At 38.7% G+C, this 23391-nt stretch overlaps 1 protein-coding gene across 4 annotated transcripts in view; it reads right to left on the bottom strand.

The window, feature by feature from the left end:
• hecw1a (HECT, C2 and WW domain containing E3 ubiquitin protein ligase 1a) overlaps positions 1–20833 on the bottom strand; it is a 73353-nt gene extending 52520 nt beyond the window's left edge. For 2 of the 4 annotated variants that reach the window (XM_020712462.3, XM_078938559.1), the window contains exons 1-5: positions 20639–20833; positions 10278–10335; positions 7981–8302; positions 7236–7343; positions 4260–4354 (exon numbers count right to left, since the gene is read on the bottom strand). In XM_020712462.3, the coding sequence (XP_020568121.1) occupies positions 4260–4354; positions 7236–7343; positions 7981–8302; positions 10278–10304 (552 nt within the window). In that variant the 5' untranslated portion in view covers positions 10305–10335; positions 20639–20833. The remainder of the gene's footprint in view (positions 1–4259; positions 4355–7235; positions 7344–7980; positions 8303–10277; positions 10336–20638) is intronic. The other 2 variants (XM_020712461.3, XM_020712463.3) reach the window with 1 other exon arrangement.
• Between the last annotated feature and the right edge of the window lie 2558 nt (positions 20834–23391).

Genomic DNA, 23391 nt, shown 5'->3' with positions numbered 1-23391 from the left:
AGAGATATTTTTTGTTCTATGGTCTTCAAGGGAAAAGCTAACTGATTATGTGCAAAAAAGTCCCAAGTCCGTTGTAATGTATTGACTATGCTTGACATGTTAAATGCATTAAGTACAGAATTCCTGGACCTTGGCCCCTCTTGCATGGGTTTTGCTTTATCCCATAGATGGCAGCACTAGTTATCCATTATGGCAGCGCCCCTGTTCAATTCAATAAGGGCCCAAGTCCGGAGACTTTAGTTTGCTAGTCCTCTGAAATTATAAAAGTACGGTGCTTCATATTATAGCATTTGTAAGCTATGAACTGGTGCTAAATCTGGCTCCCTTTAAGCTATGCAATTAAAATCATTTCCTGGAAAAACAAACCTCTTGGACTTGGGCCCCTTTTGAACTAACCAATTCAATCGCAACTAAAGTTAAATATTCTCAGAATAAACCCTAATGAGCCTCTGCAGGATATTCTCAAAGTGGATGTGATGGTGCCAATCTCCAACATCAACCGGCTCTGTGAAGTCATTACTGAGAGGTGGAAGAGGATTGTGGTATGAACCTGTAAAACTGGTCAAACCTATGACCAAAAGAGTGTCAGTCCCCCATCACACTTTTTTATAAAAACGTTCAGAGTGGTGTTTTAATTATGATTTTAACCAAAATCCCACAACCTCAAAAACTCATATTTCATGTTTATCTGGAGACTCTGTTTCCAAAATCTCCTCTACATGGGTGTGACTGTTTGTGCTGAACTTAGCAGCCCCGCCCTTGATTCCCCCTTTCTGATGATGATAGCTGTGTCTTGCATGAGTGAAGAGCATGACACAAGAGGAGGGGCACAAACGACACCGATTGACAGTCTCTATTCTCAAAAGTTTCTCTTTAGCGATAAAGAAACTGTGAAAAGTGACATATTTTTGGTTCCAAATCAACACTTTTGAAAAACGTGTGGAATGACAAAACGAGCGTGTGTACCAGACCCTGCTGTTTAATGAAATTACACATGAAAAATAACTTTAATATGTCCATGGAAAATGCTTTGAATTACATCATAATTTAGGCTAGATTGCACATGCAGATTGTTGAATTACCTTGCAGAGTAAATAAAATGAAATGCCAGAAAGACTCACCGATCCAGAGAAAAGGTTAAGCTTAAGATTACAGGTTAGGGTTAAGCTGTGAACGTGATTCTCGCGGCCGATGGGGCCACTTTCAACCCTTAGTCAATGGTACAGATGTGATCTGAGTTCCTGCAGTGCAATTTGAGCATCAAGTGTGGCACAAAAGTCTGGTAGCAGTGCGGTTTCAGAAATTTGGTACCCGTATGAACCGTTTTGACAAAATCGTCCAACAGTACCCATCCCGGCTACAGTTGGGCGAAAGCAGGTATGCCCTGGAAAGTCTTTCACAGGGCCTATGGAGCTGGAGTGATTCTGATGCCGGCTCCCGGGAGGCGAGCTGGCGATCAGACAGAGAGCCACTGAGGCAGTGTTTTTCAACCAGAGTGCACACGAGTGCGCCGTGGGAGATGGCCAGGTGTGCTGTGGGAAATTGCCCTCATTAACTGATCTAAAAACATTTTCCATCTCCAGGATATCAGCTCTTTGTTCATCCAAACAGGCCCTGATAAAACACTGAGTAGTTAGGAATATGAAAGATCGTAAAATACTTTTTTATTTGTGTTTATTTGATTCTATTAAAGACACTTTGATAAGAATGACGGTACTGCGATTTAGCTGCAGCTATAACTGTTTTAGGAAAAGTCCCGCCCCTTTAACTGTCTCCACCAATCATTTGTGGAGGCTTAATCACATGTCATCAGTCTGACCAATCAGAAATGGTTAAAGTCTTCACTTCCTTGTTACGATTTAGCTCGTAAAGTCTCTGAGTTCCAAGAAAAATAACATCTAAAGCGCATATTTAGTGGTGTAGCTTTCCACATAATCCAGTATCAGACCGTGGAACAAGTGAACAAAGCAATGAAGCTCAGAGACGCTAGTCTGTCTGGCGTTCGGCGGCTGTTTGCACTACATCTCCCATGATGCATTGGGTTAAAGTGACAGCGCCTCAGCACACAGAGTCGTCTTTTTTAAACGTCATGAAACCACAACGATCACACATCAAACAGTTTTTAAATCTTCTGACTTAACTTTTATTTCATCTTTTAGAAAAAATCGCTGCAGCTTCCTGTTTTTTCTGCCACAATTATCAAAAAAATTCATGTGAGATTATAGAGGGGCTGTAGATCAATACAGACTATGAGTTTCTCCTTTTTTTTTGGATGCTGGTGTGCCGCGGGATTTTGTCAAAGGTTGAAAAACACTGCACTGAGGGATGAGGAGCCAGCCTGCTCGGGCCTCCTGAACTTTATGATATTTTTCTTATATTCATTGAGTCAATAACAAAAAAGATCTCCTGGTTTTATGAGAGAACACAAATGCGGAAAACACATTTGGGACTTTAACTTTAAGTTTAATTTTAAATATGTGCTGCCAACAAGAAAATCCTTGGTCCAAAAGCCTTGGACGTACTTAAAATGCCTGCGACAACGCAGCAATGTGCCATCTTCTCTTCTCCCACACCTGAGCATGTGCACGCTGGACGGGGCCGATCAGGGAGCTTGAGCAATGTGCATGCGCTCCTGGGGCGTTGTGACATCACAACAGCTCATTAATTCAAACAGAACGTCTTTACGACTGTTTGATTGACAGCAATTTAAAAGGAGAAATACTCAGAAATGCAAAAATGAAATGATTTCTTATTACATTTGTTCTCTTTCATAGGAAAAATGCCACACGTACTCTACATGTCAAAAACTCAAAAAACATATTTTCATCAAAGGAGGTCTTTAGGGGAGTGTTGGAGAAATAGATTAAAAAAATTTAGACACTTCGTAAAGATCAGACAATTTCACTTAGTAGTGTACTTACTTTTTTGACTGCCTTACAGTTGACAGATTAGTAGATGTATGTTGGATTGATGACAACCAATGTCGGCTGTTATACAAGCTGTGCATGGACCTTTAATTATATCAAAGAAATCTATATTAAAATTCACTAAAACATAGAATATTGAGTGAAATATGGCCTTTTGTGAGGTCCTGAAGGAGATTCCTCAATGATTTTTGGAGTAAAGTTTTTTTCCACATTAGTATCAGACTTTATATTACTGGATGTGGCATTTGATTCAAACCCCATCCCTTTATGATAATTCAGTCACCAAAATCAACTCAAGTCCCAATTTATTACTCTACTGCCAATCCAACATTCACTTAATCCCTTGAAACTGGGTTTGATAGTCAACTTCCTGTCTGTTGTTTGTTCTACATTTGATTTTTGAACAACAGTCCTGTCTGGTTTAACATCCGAACATCTCAGTGTCAGTCTAATCTGACAGTAAGCCAACAGGTCAGTCAATAATCTGCTCTTTGTCTGGGTGGCTTCCTTATTTGTGATTTTGTTGGTTTAAAAGTGTGACTGAGATCATTGAAGTGAACAGTGGGTCAGACTGATGTAAGAGGTCACATTGACGTTTTTTCACACACAGAGGCGATTCAAAGTGCTTTTTCAGAGAAAAGGACCTGCATCATTAAGATTGAAGAAGAGAAAAAATATTTGAATAAAATAAGCAGTAAGGCGGTGTCACACAGAGCCACCATGTACGATTTGCGCATTTTCCACATATGACATTTCAGTCTTTTTGCGATACATGCGTGATTCGTAATTCATAAGTATTTGTCCATGTGCGCAGATGTTCTTCTAGGTAAAATGTGCAGTTTATGCGTATTTAACATAGTTTACAGTATTCCATCCGTATTCCCTGGGTTTAGGGACCAGAGACACCTGCAAATACACAGAATTTGCAAATAAGGAAACCATGTTCTACGTTGCTCTATGTGATTTATGCATGGTTTATTCGTATTTCTGCCCCGGTTTTAATGTATGTAGGTTCTGTGTGAGAAGACCCAACTCAGACATTGATTAGATGAAGTCCATGAAGGTCATTACAAAGCTGCTTTCATTTTTATTCATTATATTATCTTGGGATAGTCCTAAAGAATAGAATCCTAGGATAAGACCACCTGAATGACTGAGAATCTTCACGGACTTGCAAAGATCTAGATTTTCCCTCTAGAGTGTTGCTCTTCTGTGAATTTCCCCCATTTTAGTTTCAAAAACAATCATCTGTGCTTTTCAATAGTTGTACTAAAGGCAATTGGGGTTCCTCATGACTCTGTGTGAGGCTATCAGAAGTGTGAGTAAACTTACTGGTGCAGCACTCTTCTTGATGGTAACACTGGGTGTTGTTGCCCTCAGCGCTCCAGTAACACCGTGGTAGTACCTGAAGCAGACTTGGGTTTCAACTGTGGAGGAAGAACAAGATATGGAGAACCATGTGATTTAAACAGTTTAATTTCACTGCCACTCGCTTGTTCTCAAGGGTAAAACTGACCTGAATATAAGTGAACAATAGATGATGGCAAAATCTATTCATTTTAAAGGTTCAGCAGAACTCCTATAGGAGGTTGTTTTGGAGTTATGACTACAATCAAGACATTAACCCATAGCTTTTCTGTGCTGTTGACCCTATTAAAGAGCGATCAGATGCAGCTGGGACATAAAATGTTTAGTTTGAATGTCAGAAACTGGCAAAATGAGAATCTTCAGTTGGAAAAGAGTAGATTAATGACAGAGTTTGTCTATCCTGCAGTGGGCTGGATGGAGAAAAGCTGATCCCACAGATAAATCAAACTGACAGGAGCTTTAAGCGAGGTTCTCTGTCTTCATTTAAGATTTCCAGGGTTATCCCTAAACATTTGATGTTTACTTTTATTTCCTGTGTTTGAACTTCATATCTGCTCCGTTCTCATGCTGTTTCACTTTTCTCGTTGGATTTTATATGTGCAATGTTTTATTGTTTTGGACTGGCTGTTCCACACTAACTCCTCTTTTGGAACTTCAGTTTGTCAGATCGTTCTGACTTCATAAGATGATGTTTGATGACTCAAGGACAGGACACCAGCCAAAGGTATAATATGAATTACGCCAGTAACTGCTCCCTCTTCTTCTTCTTTTGTGGCTTGTTGCCGGTTGGCAAACAGCTTATTGGTGCATTATTGCCACCAGCCAGTCTGGAGTGTGGATCAGGATGTTCCCCCCCACAACTTTTTCTCTACCCTCTCTAGGTGCATGTTAGATTCTCAACAACAACTTTATTCTCTTGAGAAACAAAATAAAAAAATCATAAGCACTTATTTCACTGAGCACACTGTATATTCCATCTTATCTCCAGTTTTCCTATTTTATCCTTGAGTATTTTTCGTTGTCCTGAATACTTGTCACACTTGTTCTATTGTCTCTGCATCACCTCAGAAGGCACAAGTCCAACTCACATGTTATACTCTCCTGAAAAGATGTTGGCTTAAAAAAACATGACCCAATCTAAGCCTATTACATGATCTCCTCTACTGTTCCTACCTATATACCCCATACCCCCCACCGTTCTCTGTATTCCATACAACCACCTTCCCTTCCTTTCTTCCTCCCACATTTTTTTTGCCATAATTGTATTACTTTTCCTTTGATTAAATTGTCATTACTGCTTAGTACTGCTTTTTTAGAAACCAGTTTTGGAGGATTCATTTCCTGAAAGTCCTATGTGAGCTGGTATCCAAAAAAATGTCACAGCCACTCCTGAATTGTGTAGTCTGAATAGTTTGCTGGATTTCTAGATGATCATCTGGTCTGCATTCTGACTGACCATTCTTCCTACAGAATAAAGGACTGCTATCGGAGCAGTCCATCATTTCTAAGGGGTCTTATATCGTCAATCTACTGTAGTGGATAGCAATCATTTCCACAGTGTAAATTGTTATGTCAATGTTAATTATCTTTTGAATAACTTTGAATTCTGGTACCACAAATGGACAGATTTAGTAACTAAACACTTGGATTTAAATGGCCTATATCATGATTTTCTTAAGCCTTTCAGAGTAAACTATATCCATATGACAATATATAACTTTTGGCACACTAAAGAACGATTTTGAATGAAATGGATGTACATACTGGCTATATCCGAATTCCTTTCACTACTCACTACATAGTGCACTATATAGTGCGTTCGCCATTTTGTAGTGCCGTCCGAATCTACAGTTCCAAATTCCAGTGCCCCAGAAATTTCCCGCAAGTCTCTGCAAAAAACCAGTGTGTATTGCTGCTCACTAAATTGGGGCATTTTTGTGAGAAAAATGTATTTATATGTGTTTTTTAAATAAACCATCATCATTTTCATCATCAGAACACATTGGATTGATAAGTAGTCATCATAAAATGTTCATATTATTTAAGATTTTCACTTTGTGAATTCTATGACGACATATTTACGGTTTAAAAAAGAAAAATTGTTAGCATGGTGTCCAAATAAGTTTTTTAAATCCAGGGCATTATATCGTTTTTTAGTAGTTAGGGATTACACTTTAGATTTTGTTTGCACAGTACGACCCATTCGTTTTTGTGAATTGGAAGGGGCTGTTAATAAGATCACAGATTTTTAGAGGAATACTGGTAATCTGAAATGCGTGAATGGAGCAAATCACTGCTTTGGGACTGTTTTCCATGAGGAATTTGAATGCACTTTAATGCACTTAAAAGTTTTAAAAGTTGATTTTGCATGATATAGGGCTCTTTAATATATTGGAGGAGTTATACACTAAAACAGTAACAGCTGCAGTGTTTAAAAATTTAAACCTGGTTATAATATAACCGGGAAGGAACAAAACATGGTAACTAAATATGATAAATAAACCCAAATCTATCTATCTAAAAATAAAATAAAATAAAGACACGCATATTTAATCTGAACTAAAGGAGCAGGTTATGGTGTAGGACGAACTGTTTTCTGACAATTCTTTGGATTAAAATATATAACTTTATTATAAGTAAAATTTTGTATAGATCACCATGAAATTATACAAAAAAAATGGAAAAATGTTTTTTAACTGAAGGTGGAAAATAATTTATAGTGTAAATATTAGGCTGGGGTTGTTCTTTAACATTTTCTGGACAACTGGATTTAAAACTAGTGTTATAATTAAATTGTGATGTAAACTGTGAATTGATGTACATATTTGGAAAAAAAAAAAAAAAAAAACACTAAATTTTTCACATACATGTACTTTTTGTTGACATGATTTTTCAAACTTCAAATGAAAGTGAAGTTATTTTCTTCTCTTTGCTACCTACCGTCACGGAAGTTTGAGCTGGAATCGATTTTCCAAACGATCTGTCCCTTGTGAGATCCACTGATGCCTCGGTTCTTATAGTCCAGGAAGTTCTCAGACAGAACTTCATCTGGAAGGAAAGATCAAACTGAGAAGGGCAACCATCCAGACATCAAGAATTTCTCCAACATACTGCTATCTGCATCTGACACACAGCAAGCAGTGGGATCCTTTAACAACATAGTTATCTGACACCCAGCAGGACATCTACAACATGTAAATAAATTAAATGTCTTTTTAGGAAGTGAAATACTAAAACCCTTATGAACTTTTAGTGGCTTTACAGTACAGTGTTCCTTAGCTATAGAACAGCTCATCCTGGTTTACTGGTCTTGATATTTCACATATCTTTTTGGAGTAATTTTGCTTTTTTTTTTTAAATAGGGCGCTTCGTTCTGTGTCCTGATTGGCTCTTGACCTTGTCAATCAATCTTCCTAAATCTTTTGAAACAAAAGAGGAAAGTGTGAAAATATTCATGTATGTCTGGGAAAGGTTTATGAATAAAGTATTTATTGATAAGTTTTGCACTCTATAAACATCTGTAATCTTACTTTGCAGATTTCATCTATTTTCATAATGCAACTTGCGCAATAAACCATGGAACACTGTGCTATGAAGAATACATTGATTTGATTGTTTTCTCTAAAAAAATGAAAGGTCCTTTATGTGTCGATCACTCTGCCATGTTTGATCTTATCTCACTCACCAACTTGGTACATTCCAATCCAGTCTCCAGCATCTACCTCCTCCTTGATGTCCCAAGAAATCACCAGATCTTCAGACTGGCCTATGGTGTAGTGGGAGGTGCTAACAGTGAGCGTGGAGCGGGCATCAGGGGAGACCAGGTCGGTGTCACTGGTGGAGCGCGACAAGCCCAGCACAAAAGCCTCCTGGTTCAGACCATTGACAGCGTAGGTCTCAGCGCCGTAGCTATGACGAACAGCATCCTTGCAGCGCTGGCGCGTCGGCCCGCTGCGGGTCGGGGAGGCCATTGTAGCCAGGCTCAGGAGCCGGTTTTGGTACAAGTTCTACAGAAGACACACAGCAGGATGCTTTTAGCCAAATCAATGGATGAAGTTTGTGGTAACATGAATTACGGACGTGGTTATCTGTTAGTGCTTGTTCAATATTTCATAAGATGTGGTGAAACTTTGACAGTCTGCAGCAGTGCATTACCTGGACAGAGTTTCCACCCTTCAATACATTTGCAAGCAATATTGGTAACATTTCTCTGGGATAATAGTTTACAATATCTTTTAAATAACATAAATGTTGATGTGTTTGTACAGTAGGTACATTTGTCTCTTATTTATATATAGACAGAGATAGCTCGTTCTGGTCAAAACATCTGCCTCTGCCAATTTTTAATGGCTTAGCTGCTTTTGTGTCCAGCAGTTTCAAATCGTGCTGAAATCTTTTGCTGTGGACGATTTTCTAACATCATTACTGAGCTAACTCCATCTTAGTAAATTTTAACTGTAACATGGATGGGAAAACAATTATTTGTTCATATTCTTCTTGAATATCAGATGAAAAAAGAAGTCTTTTTATAGTGTATTTTGTGAGTTCCATAAGTGGGTCCCAGTTTTGAGAGTAAAAAGATGAATGGGATTCAATGTTCTGACCAAACTTTCAATTATACTTAAGTTGTGACAAGAAAAAAAAGGATTTTATGATGACAAAATGATGCACATGTAACCGACAGTCCAATGCATAGCATAACTCTGACTCATACAGAGTTTTATTGAAAAGAGGTAAAAGAAAGACTCAATTTGCACAATCGGTGACTCCTAAATGTCCTTTTGCCCAATATAATTCAGTTTTACAAATTCCAACAAACATGGTCCTTGCTTTTGAAATATCTGTCACTCAAAATCTAGAAAGAATTCTCAAGCAATTTTTAAATAGTAGTTGTTATCAGCATTGTGTATCATGTTTCATATCTTGTGTTGCAATATGGGAAACATAAGTTCATCCCCTGCTAAAAAAATATCTCTTGGTGTCACACAACTCTGATGACCTTGGTCTCAGTAGTTTTTTTATTATCTGGCTCTCATTGTTATGAGGGAAACTTCAAAAGTGTTGTCATCCATTAACTGCAAGAATAGAGCGCAAAGGTTATTCAGAAAGCCATGAAAGGGAGGAAGCCAAAACATTAAGAACAGTTGGGTCAAATAATTATTTTTGCGACCAGTTTCGTCTGGGGCTCATATATAATTTGATATGACTAAAATCATAGTTTGAATAACAAAAGGTAAAAAAGCCTTTGGTTATTCTCTTGTTTTTAACCAACAGTGCCAGGATTTTTATTGGGGTTTAGTTCTAATGTTTTAGCAAAAAAGCCCCCTTCTCTCATAAACACTTCATTTATTGACAATTCGATGAACGTCACCTGAAGACAAACAAAATGATTGATCTATTTATTTAAACAACATATAAATTTACTCAGAAATATTGCCTTTGTTTCACAGGTTTACGTTCTTTACAGAAAAATAAAATTAAGGTTTGTTTGTCGTGCTACATCCAAGTGTTGTGTTTGTCATCATAAGACGCTTTGAGTAAATAGTTATGATAAATAAATGAATCAATAAAAAAGAAAAAAAAGCTGACATTGTCTTTTGCTAGGATTTTGGGGCATCTTGCAGCATTTCCGGCAGCAGATCGTAAATGGAGAGCGTTTTATCGTGGCGGGGGCTCAGACACGATCAGATCAGAAAATGCTCCAGTTGAAAAGCAGCTTCTGGCCACAAATCTGCCAGCCTTACCTGATCTAAATGCTAAAGGAGTTTGTGCGTGCAGTTAGTGATGTAGCATGCAAACCCACACATACCATGCCATGTTAGCAGTGGACTTGTGTTTGCCGAGTTCATTCTGCAAACATAGGTCCTTGAGATTAGATGAAAGTGTGATGTAAAGTTTAAGGTTCTATGTATTTTTGACCATGCTGTATGGGTTGAAATGGGAATGGAGACGGTTGGACAGCAGGGAAGTGGGGGCACTGACCTTGAAACTACAGAGCTGCATCAGCATAATGACCAGTCAACCCAAAGCAGACCAAAACCTGAAGGAAGTGGGAAAAGGGTGGTGTGTTACAAACAACAAGAACAAAAGAAAATAAAAAATAAAAGACAAAGGGCAGCCAATGTTGCAGGTGAGGGCATATGTGCATCATCTTTAACCCTTCATACTTCATCAGACTGAAATATGAACAATGAAGCAGAAACAGACTAACAACAGTAAAACAAAGGTGGACAACACAGCAGCATCGTCTGATGATGGTGCATATGCAGTCAGAGAAAAAGTTAGTCTTACAAATTCCAAAAACAATCAAAATGTTCAGATCACAGCGTATTAAGCATGAGGCAGAATCCACATCTGCAGAGCAACAGCACAGTGATTTGCTCACATATGGAACTGAAAATGAAGCAAAAACACATGATGACCATTAGGAAGGAATTGGCAGCTCATAGATCCACCTCAAAGAGATATATCTTGTTTGTTTATGCAGTTTTCTTCTTTTAGTTTGGGTCTCACAATATTTTCAAGGGTCTTTGGTCCGCTTTTTATACAACAATGTTCTCATTTACTTATTAATTTGATTCACTTTTCTTTTTTATTTCCCCTTCTGGAAATAATAAATTATATTCAAACAGAATTGTTGAATTTATGGTATTTGTGTGTAAAAATCTTAACAGATGACTGAATTATGTCAAGGTGCTATAGCTGCAAAAGAAGCCCACTGTTTTTAAGGTATGTTAGCAAAAACATGGCCACAATGGGCTGTCATTCTGACACAGATGATGCCTGGACTCCCATCCTTATCTTTTTCTAAGCAACACTCAGGGAATACTCAAAAATAACCAATTTACTACAGATGTTATGAATATAAAGTGAATAGAAACTAAGGAAAGACTACTAAGATCTATGTTTCCCATACATAACCCTTCAAGTTGTTTAGCCATGAAGGGCCTAAACCAGGGTCTTATTGGGCTGGTCCCAGCCCCGGATACATAGTGAGGGTTGTGTCAGAAAGGGCGTCTGACGTAAAATCTTTGCCAAACCATTATATTTACTGCTGCTTTGGTCATGAGCAGGAAAATCCTTTTGCCACTGCTGGCCTTTACATATCACATAATAACCATTTGAACATGTTGTCTGAAGATCAATTCAGCTGAAGGGATTGATCCCCAAAGGAAAAACCTAATACCACGGAAAAGAAGGAACATTTGGTCGGCAAAAATCAGCTGTGTGGAAAAATAAAGCTCTATCTACAATAATAAAAGCTAATATGGCAAACAAAAAGCTCCAACAGCAAAGATCAGACAGCTTTAGGGTATTTATAAAGACCACTGAGAATAATTGTCATTATTTTATGATTATTGCCTCTTTTTAAATGAATAATTTATGAGTATTATTTAGTATTAATTCTTGATTGGTAAGTGTGTTTTGCTGTAACTAAAACTGGTCTGAAATGCTGCCTGATTTTCTCCAAAATCTCTGAGTGAGAGTCAGCTTTCAAGGCTGAATCTGCAAGGAGATGACAGAAGCTGGTGCCCTCACTCAAGAACATCCACTGTGGGAGCGTGAGCACGAAGACTTACATAAACTCCTGTGAGAGCCTGAAAGGATCACAGGACTATTGAGAAGAAGAAATGTTGTAGCTTTAACTCAAATGGTAAGGAGTGCACATGCAGAGTGTTTTACAGGACGCAGATGACAGATGAATCCCAGTTACAGCCTTTTGGTTCTAGCCCTGCCTTTAGCCCTTTAACACCGGAGCTTTAGCTCCAGTGTTGACATTCTTTCGACTACCGTAACTCTTCAGCTGTGTACGCAATTAATGTAATTCCAGCAGATTCTGAAGCCAAAAAAAGCAGCTTTGTGCTGATATGCAACGCTGCACAGCAGTGAGTTGTTTAGCCAATCAACGTACATAAATCAGCTGATTTATAGGTGCAAAGCCGATATAAAAAGTTGCTTTTCACTGCGTCAGAATCAACTCACAAACTTCTACCAGTCAAAGGTTTACATTGTGTCAAAGAGCGTGTGTTATTTAAATGTCAGCAGCAGCTCCAGTGTAAAAGGGACATCCAGTGGGAAAAAATCTACATACAAAATTTAAAAAATGGATATAGAAACTACAAATTTCAAAGAAAAGGACTCCTACTTTAAAGATAGTTTGAAGTTCTTTTTAACCCCAACAGCTTAGACTAAACATCAGCTGTATTCATAGTACATGTTCAAAGGCACAGATTCAATTTACTGTTTTAACGATGTTTTTATTTTATTTTATTTTGGAGCGCCTAGTATTTGATTTCATTATAAGTAAGTTTTTCATTAGAAATTGTTGTGGCCGAGATGGTTGCAGCAGAGCAATCACACCCACACTTCCCATTATCCATCTGTTTACACTCTTTACTAAAAGCTTACAGTCCCTCACAACACAAACCTAACATTATCGGTGCAACAAAAATGGTGAGCAATGTTGGAGCTATCCAGCCATCCAGTTTTGATCCATATTCCAGCTTGGATGAGGACAACAAATACATACATGGATCTGTTTGTCTACAAGTGGTTGCAAAAACACAGTTTTCATCAGAATGGGTCTTTAAACACCGTGGCAACAAAATAATAAACTCCCATTCAAAGTGCAACCTGGTAGTGACCTGCTCTGTGTCCTCCTTACACACACATTATTGTGGGGACCCTGCTGACATGGGTTCTCCAGGGAAATCTCTCCAACTGTTCTGCCACCGCCATAATTAAGCAGTATTATTATTTTAGAGCACATGCAGAGTAGCACGGCCTGTACAAGTGAGACTGGAAGCCCTTCCCGTTTAATGAACTCATCCGGTATGACAAACTAATGGTCTGTTGGGCCAGCCTGAATTGGCCTTTAAGGTCTTGCAGTTCAGTGGCGAGGATGAGTAACCGCAGCTGTGATCTAATCACAGCAGTTTACTCCAATCATTGCTTCTGTTGGCGTCCATTTTCCAGTGAAAGTAGATATGCTGCTGTTGTGCTGCTCAGTGTCATTAAGAAATGTACAAAAAGTAAATGTTAGGCTTTTTACAGACAGCTAAGAGGCAGACAGCAGTCTGCAAAGACAGTAAGTACATTTCTTGTTTACTTTTGAGTTTCCTCAACACAAAAATGCCTAAATTAGCATAATGTAAATATTAGCTGGAAAGACTGGTCTTTGGAGATTGAGACCTGCATAATTGTGCTAAAACTGCACATTATTTAAGTGGTGTGTCCAAACTCCCCTCTAGTGAGCCAAAGCTAAAGATGGCTGGGACAGCTTCCAGCAGACTGGTGCAATTTCAGACACATAGAAGTTGGAGAAGAAAATGGAATGAACTTTATTTACAAAAAATGGTCTGTGTGTGTGTCACTCTTAAAGGCAAAACAGATAGATTGCTAAAATGTTCACTGTTTTAAGGTTTTGAAGACGAAATGTTGAAAGCAATATATTTTAAGGTATGAGATTATGTATTTGTGTTGACTTTAATAATTTATCCCGACAACTACCGTATTTTACGCACTATAGGGCATACTGGATTATAAAGCACACCGTCAATGAGTGGTTTATTTTTGAACTTATGTTAGGCTCACTAAACTATAAGGGGTATTTGATTTGATTTGATTTTGAAATGGTTTATCTCAAGCACTCAGAATAATTCACAAAACAATACGATAAGTATTCATAGATTCATTCAAAGACGTATCAAACTTAGAATAATTAGATATGAAATCAAAGATTGCTTGAAAGGGAGTGGAAGGAAGCGAATTTATATAATCCCACCCCTGTTCTACCGTAACCATCTAATTACATGATTTATCATTATCCCGTTCATAACTTTTCATCTGATATCAATGCCTTACCAACACAGTTTCAGTTCATTACTTGCATGGTCGGCTGTCTTTCTTAGAGATAATCAGCGTTTTTTAGTCGATTGTTGATCGTTGAAATAACTTTAAGTCGCTTGAAAATCTTTTGAGACAGCAGCCGGCAGGCAACACCTGTCCGTTTGTTAACCCGGAACCGGACGTTTGAGACAAAGTGAGTGAGACAAAAAAAGTCAGAGATAAATCCATCAGTCAGTCAGACTTTATGAACTCCATTCACAGTAACTTGTTTGTAACACGCTACATTTAGCTGTATTAGCGTATATACAATACCTGTAACTACCAACTTAGTTTGCAACACGAAAAAATACAGACTGATACCGCTAAAACAAACATTACTGTGACTACACTAACTCACAACCTTGCTAGTGTCATGTAAAGAAAACACAGTCTGACACTGCTACACATTCGCCGCATTAGTGTATTTACATTAACACATGGACTTTAACAGAGCGCCGTGTACCTCTCAAAGTCGTGTTAACATCAGTAAACACAATCAGAATTATTCCAAATACAAGGTCCTCCAGATTATAAGATGCACTGTCATTTTTTTGAAAAAGAAAGAAGCTTTTAAGTGCACCTTAAAGTATAATGTGGAAAATACGGTATGGAAGTAAAATTTTAAAATCGAAAAAAGGAAAGAACTGCTGAAACCTTGGAGTGAAGCCTACAAATTGAATAATATGGCTCAACACACAATAACACATTTATTTTATGATTTATGTGCAACTAGAGCAAAGCTAAAACAAAGAACATACCAAGAAAACAAAACATTTTCAAAATACTAATTAAAAAAATAATAATAATAATTCAACCCGCAGAAGAAATTCAGATTAAAAACATTAGCATTGATCAATTGGGACATGGGAAACCAGCGTTTGCTTTCCAGGGGGTCGGATGAGCTTGATCCAGTGTAGGTCCTTGGGCTACTGCCTAACCATGTAGCCAAAAGGGGGTTGGGGGGGTCTGGGTCTCCTGTACCGGTCCCCAGTTCAGATGCTATACAGGGTTGTGTCAGGAAGGGCATCCAGCATAAAAATCTCTGCCAAACCAAATGTACGACTTAGTGCAAGCTGATTTGCTGTGGCGACCTCTGAAGGGATGTGTAGAAAGTTGAACAGTAACCTCTATTGTCCCTCTACTCTTTCTTTGCATTGTCAGAAAGCCAAAGGGAATATGATTTACTAAACGTGACTGTCAAAGTAGAAACTGAACTCTAATGGCAGAGGTTTCCCAGCTTGCCTCAAAGGCTGGGTTAGCTGCCTTCACACAGTGTCAATGGATGGAAAATTCATCACGTCACTGAAAAGCGGAGACGTTGAAGTCCTGAGGTCTTACTGTTTACAAGAAACAGAGTTGGCTAAAGAAGTCGCAAAACATATTTTAGGAGGATGAAACTGACTTGACATCAAATCTCCATACACCACTAATCTTGGAAAATAAACTTCAGCTGGTTAGTTTTAGAATGTACCTCTTGTGATAAATGAGGGAACACTTTATGATGTTTCCAGTAGTAAAGTAGTAAACAATTAACATAAAACAAATGATTCTGGCTCGGAGAAAAGGCGCTTTGCGCTGACCATAAAGTGGTGTTGTAATTTTACCATAGCAAAGTGTTGCATATCAGCGCAAAGCTGCTTTTCACCGCCTAAGAACCCATTGAAATTACATTATTGCACAAATGAAAAAAGAGTAATGGTAGTTTGAAGAACATGTGTTTTTTGCTGGTGCAGGTTTTAACACTGATGTTAAAACGTTTAAGCATGTATTTTTTTTTTAAATGTGATACTGATTAATGAATTTTTTTTTCTCACATGTAATGTAATGTAATTCCAAATGGTTGGATACTGAGTGCGAGAGCATTTGTTATTTTATATCCTTTCTTTTTACACACCAGAACTTTTTCAACTTTTAGTTATCCAAATAGATAAGAAAGGCGTGTTAAGCTTACGATCACTCATGCCAAACAACCACAGCTCGGTGACCTAGATGCAAGTTTTTTAGCAAATTGGCAGGTGGCCGCACAGTGGCATTTTTAATCGAGAGGCAGCAGTCCCATTTTTACATGAAGTGCGGCGAACTCGAAGGTTTCAAGAAAAATTCAAATTCAAAGGCGGACAATTGTTTTACATCAGCCAGTGCTCACCCGGGCGTATTTGGAGGTAGCGTGATGGCAGTCTAACGGGTGGCAGGAAAGCAGTAGCCCAGTAATTTACTGATGGGAGGGTCCCCAAATTCCCCAAAATCGTCTGATAATCAGCCGATTTGAGACTGCAACCCTCGAGCCTCCCCCCTGCCCCCTTGCTGCCATCCCACTGCCAGCGTCTGATTGTTAGAGTAGAGTAGCAGCGCCGCCACTTGATGAAGGCTGTTGACTGACAGGGACACGGCGATGACCAGACATCAATCTGGCATTCTCGGCCACCATAAGTCCAAATGTGGAGATGGCACTGATGATCTGAGACCTGCGTATTAACGAAATGCGGTTGATGCTGAGAAGAATACGAAGAAGACATAATATTGTGCTTTCTTGGGAGGCACGTTGTTCAAAGTGTACTTTTGTAAGTCGACAAGATTCTAATGTGTACTCCAAACCTAAGATGCAAATAACCACTGGTGCTGAATGGCCTGCTTTTTATAAACCCCTAGACTACTGGGTGGCTGGCTTTGGCCCATGATATGGACGGCTGCAGTCCGGAGAAGTTTACATATCACCTAAGTAGAGCTGCTGCTGGCTGGTGATCCGGCTGCCACTGCCCTGTGGCTGCCAAGCTGTCGCCTGATTTCGTAAAGGCGTCATCCCCACCTGACTGACTGCCGTCTGCGTTCATGACCACGCCAGTGATAGTCTGAATCAAAAGCTAATGGTGAAGATTCTGCCGATGCTTCTCCATCGCTCCATCACAGTTGTGTATGAGACTGTAGCATTCTATATGGTGTATGATGGCAGTAATACACACAATAAAAATGTTTTGAATCTGTCTATAAAATATATGAACTGAATTTGGACTAAACAAATTTAAAGACAGAAAACCAAAGACCCTGTAGCTGAGGCTTTGCATACATTAGGAACGTAATCAAAACAAACAGCAGTAAATGACTAGCAAGACAGGTGTGATTATGAAACAAAATAAAACAGTGGAAACAAAACCCAGAAAACCGAACATGACATGAAATCAAGTTAAACCTACATAAACAATTTAAACGTAAATCTTCATGAAATGGTTAAAATATAGTGCTTTCAAAGAGACTTCCTCTCTTCCCTCTCACATAGTAAAGCATGAGTACACACAACAATGTGAACGGGAGACAGGATGGATTTGCAGAGCTTTGCAGAGAACTGAATCAAAGCAATCGTTAATAAAAGAAACACTGAGCGTGTGACAGAAGAGAACATTCAGATTCATAACACGCCTAGATTTCAGCAAAACCCGACTAAAGATTTGACATGTGCTGCCAGTAACACTGAGTCTGACCTTGAAAAGAGCAGAAGAGGAGCGAGCTAAGAAGTATTTCACTGTCCTAAACCTAAATAAGGCTTACGAACAGAAACCTGAATCAAATGAAGGGTTGATGTAGACATGAACATTTAGTGAGAACTGATGCATACTAGTTTAATGCAAAGACTTTTGGGAAATTTCCAGGGCACTGGATTTTGAAATAGTAGATTCAGACATCTCTACAGCATGGCAAACATCCTATATAGTGCAATAAGTAGTGAGGGAATTCAGAAACAGCATTGGTTTAAATTGAGTATGTTCTATGACGTGACTGTTTTCTATTATCTCACACAAAAAAAATTATAATAATAATGATAAAATCCGACACTTTAGTTTTAGCCCCTTGTTGCCAGTGACACCTGATTCACACATGGACTATGACAAACTATATCTATTGGAGCGTTTGCGATAATTGTGATGTGCAGATAAGGGTGAATAAAGTGGCTTTTTATATCAGCTCTGTATCGAAATGCGACAAAGCGGCTTTTCTCCGCGACAGAATCAACCAATCATACGTTGCTTGCATTAGCACTTTACCACTGTAAAGCATTCGCTTAAGGATCCCCTGGAATATTGATAGTTGCGTAAATGGTTGAGTAGTTCTGATAGTCGAAAGAATGTCGGAGCTAAAGCTCTGGTGTAAAAAGCTTACATCTATGAGTTATTGGAAACAATTCCATAAAAGCCTTTTCTTCAGTAGCAGCGATGCTGGTTTCTAGGATTGTTACTTAGCCTGTCTAGTTCCTAAAAGCCGCCCTTTATAACCCAACCCAAAACAAGGACAGGAAGCATCTTTCCCAGGAAGCACCATTACAAACATTGTATTTGGGATGAGTTTAAAATCTTGTCCTTTAGCCATGCCTGGTTACTTGTTAGCATTTGAGCTGGCTATACTTCGCAGTGCAACAAAGAGGTTTTAAAAAGGTTGAAGCACATGAAAAGCCGAGGTGAACCTCCTTTCTCAACATGAGTGCCGCGTTTAAACACTCATCACAATTTACCAAAAATCTAAGAGTGAAAATCATCATTAATTATATCTTCTCATCAAATCTACAGTACCTATAACTGAACAGCACATTTTAAAGAAAAAAAATCGAATGATCTTTAATCCACGCTGTCAACCCCATCCCCCTGTCAACTGTCGCTGTGTCCTTGAGCAAGACACTTCAACCTCCTTGACTCCAGAGTGGCTCCACTGGTGCATGAATGTCCCGGTGATGGTCAGAGGGGCCATAGGCACGAACTGGCAGCCACGCCTACATCAGTAGTTTACCATCACCAAGTATTAATGAGGAGTGAATGAATAATGGACACATTGTAAGCGCTTTGAGCGTCTGGAAAAGCACAGATAAATTAAATCCATTATTATTATTATTAAAATTTGAAAAGGTAGATAAAATAAATTGACTGTATATGAGAACTGAACCAAACAAGTGTGACGTCACCCATAGGAAATGGCTTGCTTCTGGTTTTCACGAAATTGAGTCAATTCAGTCGGCATTTTAACACAACACAAACGGCAACAAGTTGAAATCAGATTTGGTCAGTCAGCTGTGATTGGTCCAAGTTGGTTTGAATCGTCATTTCTATGGGAACCACTATTGCCAATTAGTAGTGAGATTATTGGTCGGACACACACCTACCATTTGAAAGCAGGATCAGGACAATCTGTTGATCAAATGTTCCACATGAGACTTATTACTTCTATTGAGGCATCTGATTGGCCGGTTAACATCTTAACAGAAAAAAAATATTTTGAAAAAAATTGGAATTAGGAAGAACGTGTTAACAAAAGTAGCAGGGCAAGAATATTTATTCTAATAAATATAATGACTCAATAGTAGTTTTTTATTTCTCAATAAAAATCTATGAGATTTTAGCTTCTTGAAACCAGCAGGTACTTCCTGTTTGGTACATGAAGGGGAGGGGCCACTCAGTCCAGTTCTCATATACAGTCATTGGTAAATCAGTAGAAATACTTAAAAGACCATGGGAAGAACATAAAACTTTGAATAAAAGACAACACTACAATTTTTATTGAATTAAAATTATTTAAAAGAATACAATTTCTGCTGCATTACATATTGCAGTGAAAGTAACAGGGCACTAAGGAGTATTTTAAATGTTTTTTTTGGGGGGGGTATGTCATTTTGAGGGGGGGAATTATTCTAACAGTGTATATAAACTGAAAATTATTATCTTGACTGTCATACATCAAATATTTTTTATTCATATCTTCGTTTCTGATATCTTCAGTAACACCAACTGATTTTTTTAATTATCTTTAGACATTAAAAACATTACATATGGTCAATCTGGATGCAGGGGGGTATGATTGTGTTGTATTTTTTCCAACAATCCTCAGACACACAAACGCTAAACAAAAGACACCACATGGAGCGTTCCTCCAGCTTTTAAGAGGATTTTCACGACGGGGATTCCCACACAAAAAGACACGGGGGGAACCCTCTCTTCACACACAAGCAGGAGAAAGTAGGGCGACGCTCCCTGAGCCCCCATTTCCCAGCGTCACCACTTTACGTCAAACCCCCATTAAACTAATTACGTTACGCTAGCTTCCTAAAATGTGTAATAAAACACGACGATAATAGTTCGCTGTCGACCCACTATTAATGATTCGGGTCGCGCAACACTTTGTTGATTTTTTTGTTTTTTCAATTTGTGATAATGCGAACTTTTATAATAAGGACGTCTGTCAGCAACACACACGAACGCAAAATAATATATAACTAGTGTTTGTTTGCGAGATAAACCAGAATGTAGCTGACAATAAACCCCGTCACCTTTGTGTTTTCAAGTGAGTAAATCCGTCCGTGTTTACATGGTTCGGCGCATCGTTTCCTTCACCGAGGGGAGAAGGACACGTTCGGCAGTGATGGAGCGCTGGGCCGCTGCATCAATCAAGATTACACAGCAACAATGGAGGCAGCTCACCTGGGATAAAAGGACCTGGCCGTGGATCATTCTCCAGAGGTGAGGAAAAGTTGTCGAAGAGGTGCACTTTAGCTATTTTCCTGCTGGTTCCATTCCTTTTCGTTAAAGGACAGATGAGGAACAAGAGAAGGGCTCATCCTTTCCTCTTTCTCTGGACCACAGTGAAGATCGTCGAAATGGAACATTCCATTTCCGGAAACTGCAAGCGCAACAGCCGATGTTGTCAAGTCAAAAAGGGTTTTGTCTTTACAAAAATGACAATATTAAAGCTCTTATTATTACACGATTTGTCTTAAATTAAACTATATGTTGATACATACTATTTTAGCTCATTTTGAGCTCGTTTAACGAAAATGCAGCTTTTGTTCTGAAAGTCTAGTTTCCGGTAGATCCTCTGCTTTGACATAGTAGGGTACCAGCGCCTCTCGGCCAATCAGAAAGCGGGGATTCCGCATCGCGTGCGCTGGCCCTGCCTCATCATCCATCCTCCTGCACCTGCCCACAAGCAGGCACGCAAATCCAGTGGAAAATAAATGGATAAATACATAAAAAGGATGCTTTGTCTGTGAAACTGAGAGTGTAAATGCGGAAAGATTAAGCAGACAATTTCAGATTCCAGCCAATGGAAGCATACAAGGCAATAGATGACTAAAATAATTACAGCTTGTTGATTTGTGTAAAAGTTGACAAAAGATAAACACAACCAAAAGAGTTAAATACACTAATTACATGTAGAAACCTCATAATAACAATAGAAGTTGCAAAATTTTAGATAGATAAATAGATAGATAGATAGATAGATAGATAGATAGATAGATAGATAGATAGATAGATAGATAGATAGATAGATAGATAGATAGATAGATAGATAGATAGATAGATAGATAGATAGATAGAATGCTGTTGTTTAGAATTACCAACTTGAATGATCAAAGAATTAATGTTAATTGGCGCAGTATGTTTGAAGGATCTAAATTGGTTTCCCTCATTTCAAAATAGACCTGAGACTGTTTAATCTTTGAAAAATCAGAGCATTGAGCAGTAGTTGAATACAACATTAATCTTTGAAAAATCAGAGCATTGAGCAGTAGTTGAATACAACATTAAAATTCCAGAAGTACCTTTATGTTTTGACACCAAAAATGTCCTAAAAAGCTATAAAAGGAGTAAATATTTGAGGAAGAACAGAATTGGAAAAGGTTTGTTGTTTTAATCAACATTCTGAGGTCATTATATTGGGTCCTTAAAACCTCAGAGATGCTCTGTCTGATCTGACAGTCTCCCTGGATGGCGTAAGTGTAACCGGTCGCTTTCTGCGTTGTGACTGTATGATCCTGCCCACTCCAGTTCCTCTCTGACAGGAGGTCATGCAAAAGGGGCCGCGTAAATGCCGCACGCGGCATGCTAGCTTAAAATTTTTATACAGGTAATGTCTGTAACACATTTTACAGTCACATTTTTCTCATACATACCTGGTAATAAACAAACAGAAAACATTACACTGTATGATCCTGCCCACTCCAGTTCCTATACAAACAAAACAAACCAAAATTTAAGCTTTAACAGTGAATCCCCAAAATATCTCTCCTAAACCATCAATCCCTTTTAATCATCACATCACAAGTTAGAAACAAATATTGCTCTAGTTATACAAATAAAAATTAAAACCAAATAGGGCAATGAACAATAGGATGGATTGGGATAATAAAATTATTTTAGGATGTCGGCACCAACCTCTCTGACATGAGGTCATACAAAAGGGGTGTGGAACAGTAACCTTTGGAATATATAGGGGAGTCAAAAGAAGAAGAGGAAGAAGAAAGGAAGGAGGGGCTATGACTACGAGTGTAATGGAGCAGTTTGTTGGAGATCCCTCAGGTATGGTAACCCTTGAGCAGATTTTGTGCTATTATAAAATACTGTAAGATAAAGGCTGTCCCGGTTACATAAGTATAGCCTCGAATTCCATCAACCTAGGTATTTTATTTGACTAGGATTTATCATTTCAGGCTTACATATCTCAGGCGTGTAAAACTGCAGTTTTTCACCTGTGTGATATAGTTAAGAGCAGAAATATATTACCTGACAGTGATGCTGTAAAGCTCATCCATGCCTTTGTCACATCCAGACTGGATTACTTTAACTCTTTGCTAACAGCGGACCCTAAAAGTTCCTTGAGAAGTCTTCAGCTTGTTCAGAATGCAGCACCTAGATTGTCGACAGGAACTAGCAGAAGAGAACACATTACTCCTGTGTTAGCATCACTTCACTGGCTCCCAGTTGATTCTAGAATTTAGTTCAAAACCTCCTGCTAACCTACAAGGCCTTGCATAGTATGGCCCCATCCTATATTAAAGACCTCATAGTGCCTTACCAATCAAATAGAACCCCTGACTGAATAGCCCTGACCTGAACCCTAAGCTTTACACTTACCAGAAGCTGGGGAAAGTATGGTGCACTGGGGTTCTGTCCTCTACTCTCATCTACTTCTCCTCTCCTCCTCTTTTCATTTCTTAGTAATGTATATATCATTCAGTTCTCCATGCCTATGCTTGTTGTAGTGCGATTCATGCATTTTCCCTGTTTCCCCAGTACCCTCCGGGGGAGTGATTCCGGTTCCTTTCCTGTATTTGGCTGTGGACCTTACCTCAGCTCGTCTGTGTTCCTTTACCTGACCGTGTACCTTGTCTCCGCTCCGGCTCTTACACTTGGTTGTGGACCCTACCTCTGGCTCAGTGGCGCAAAAAGTGGGT

The sequence above is a fragment of the Oryzias latipes genome, chromosome 20 (assembly GCF_053564925.1).
Source record: "Oryzias latipes strain Hd-rR chromosome 20, Olatipes_Hd-rR_3.1".
Classification (NCBI taxonomy): Eukaryota; Metazoa; Chordata; class Actinopteri; order Beloniformes; family Adrianichthyidae; genus Oryzias; species Oryzias latipes.
Note: the sequence above shows the minus strand (reverse complement) of the source record. Positions and strands in the feature narration are given on the sequence as shown.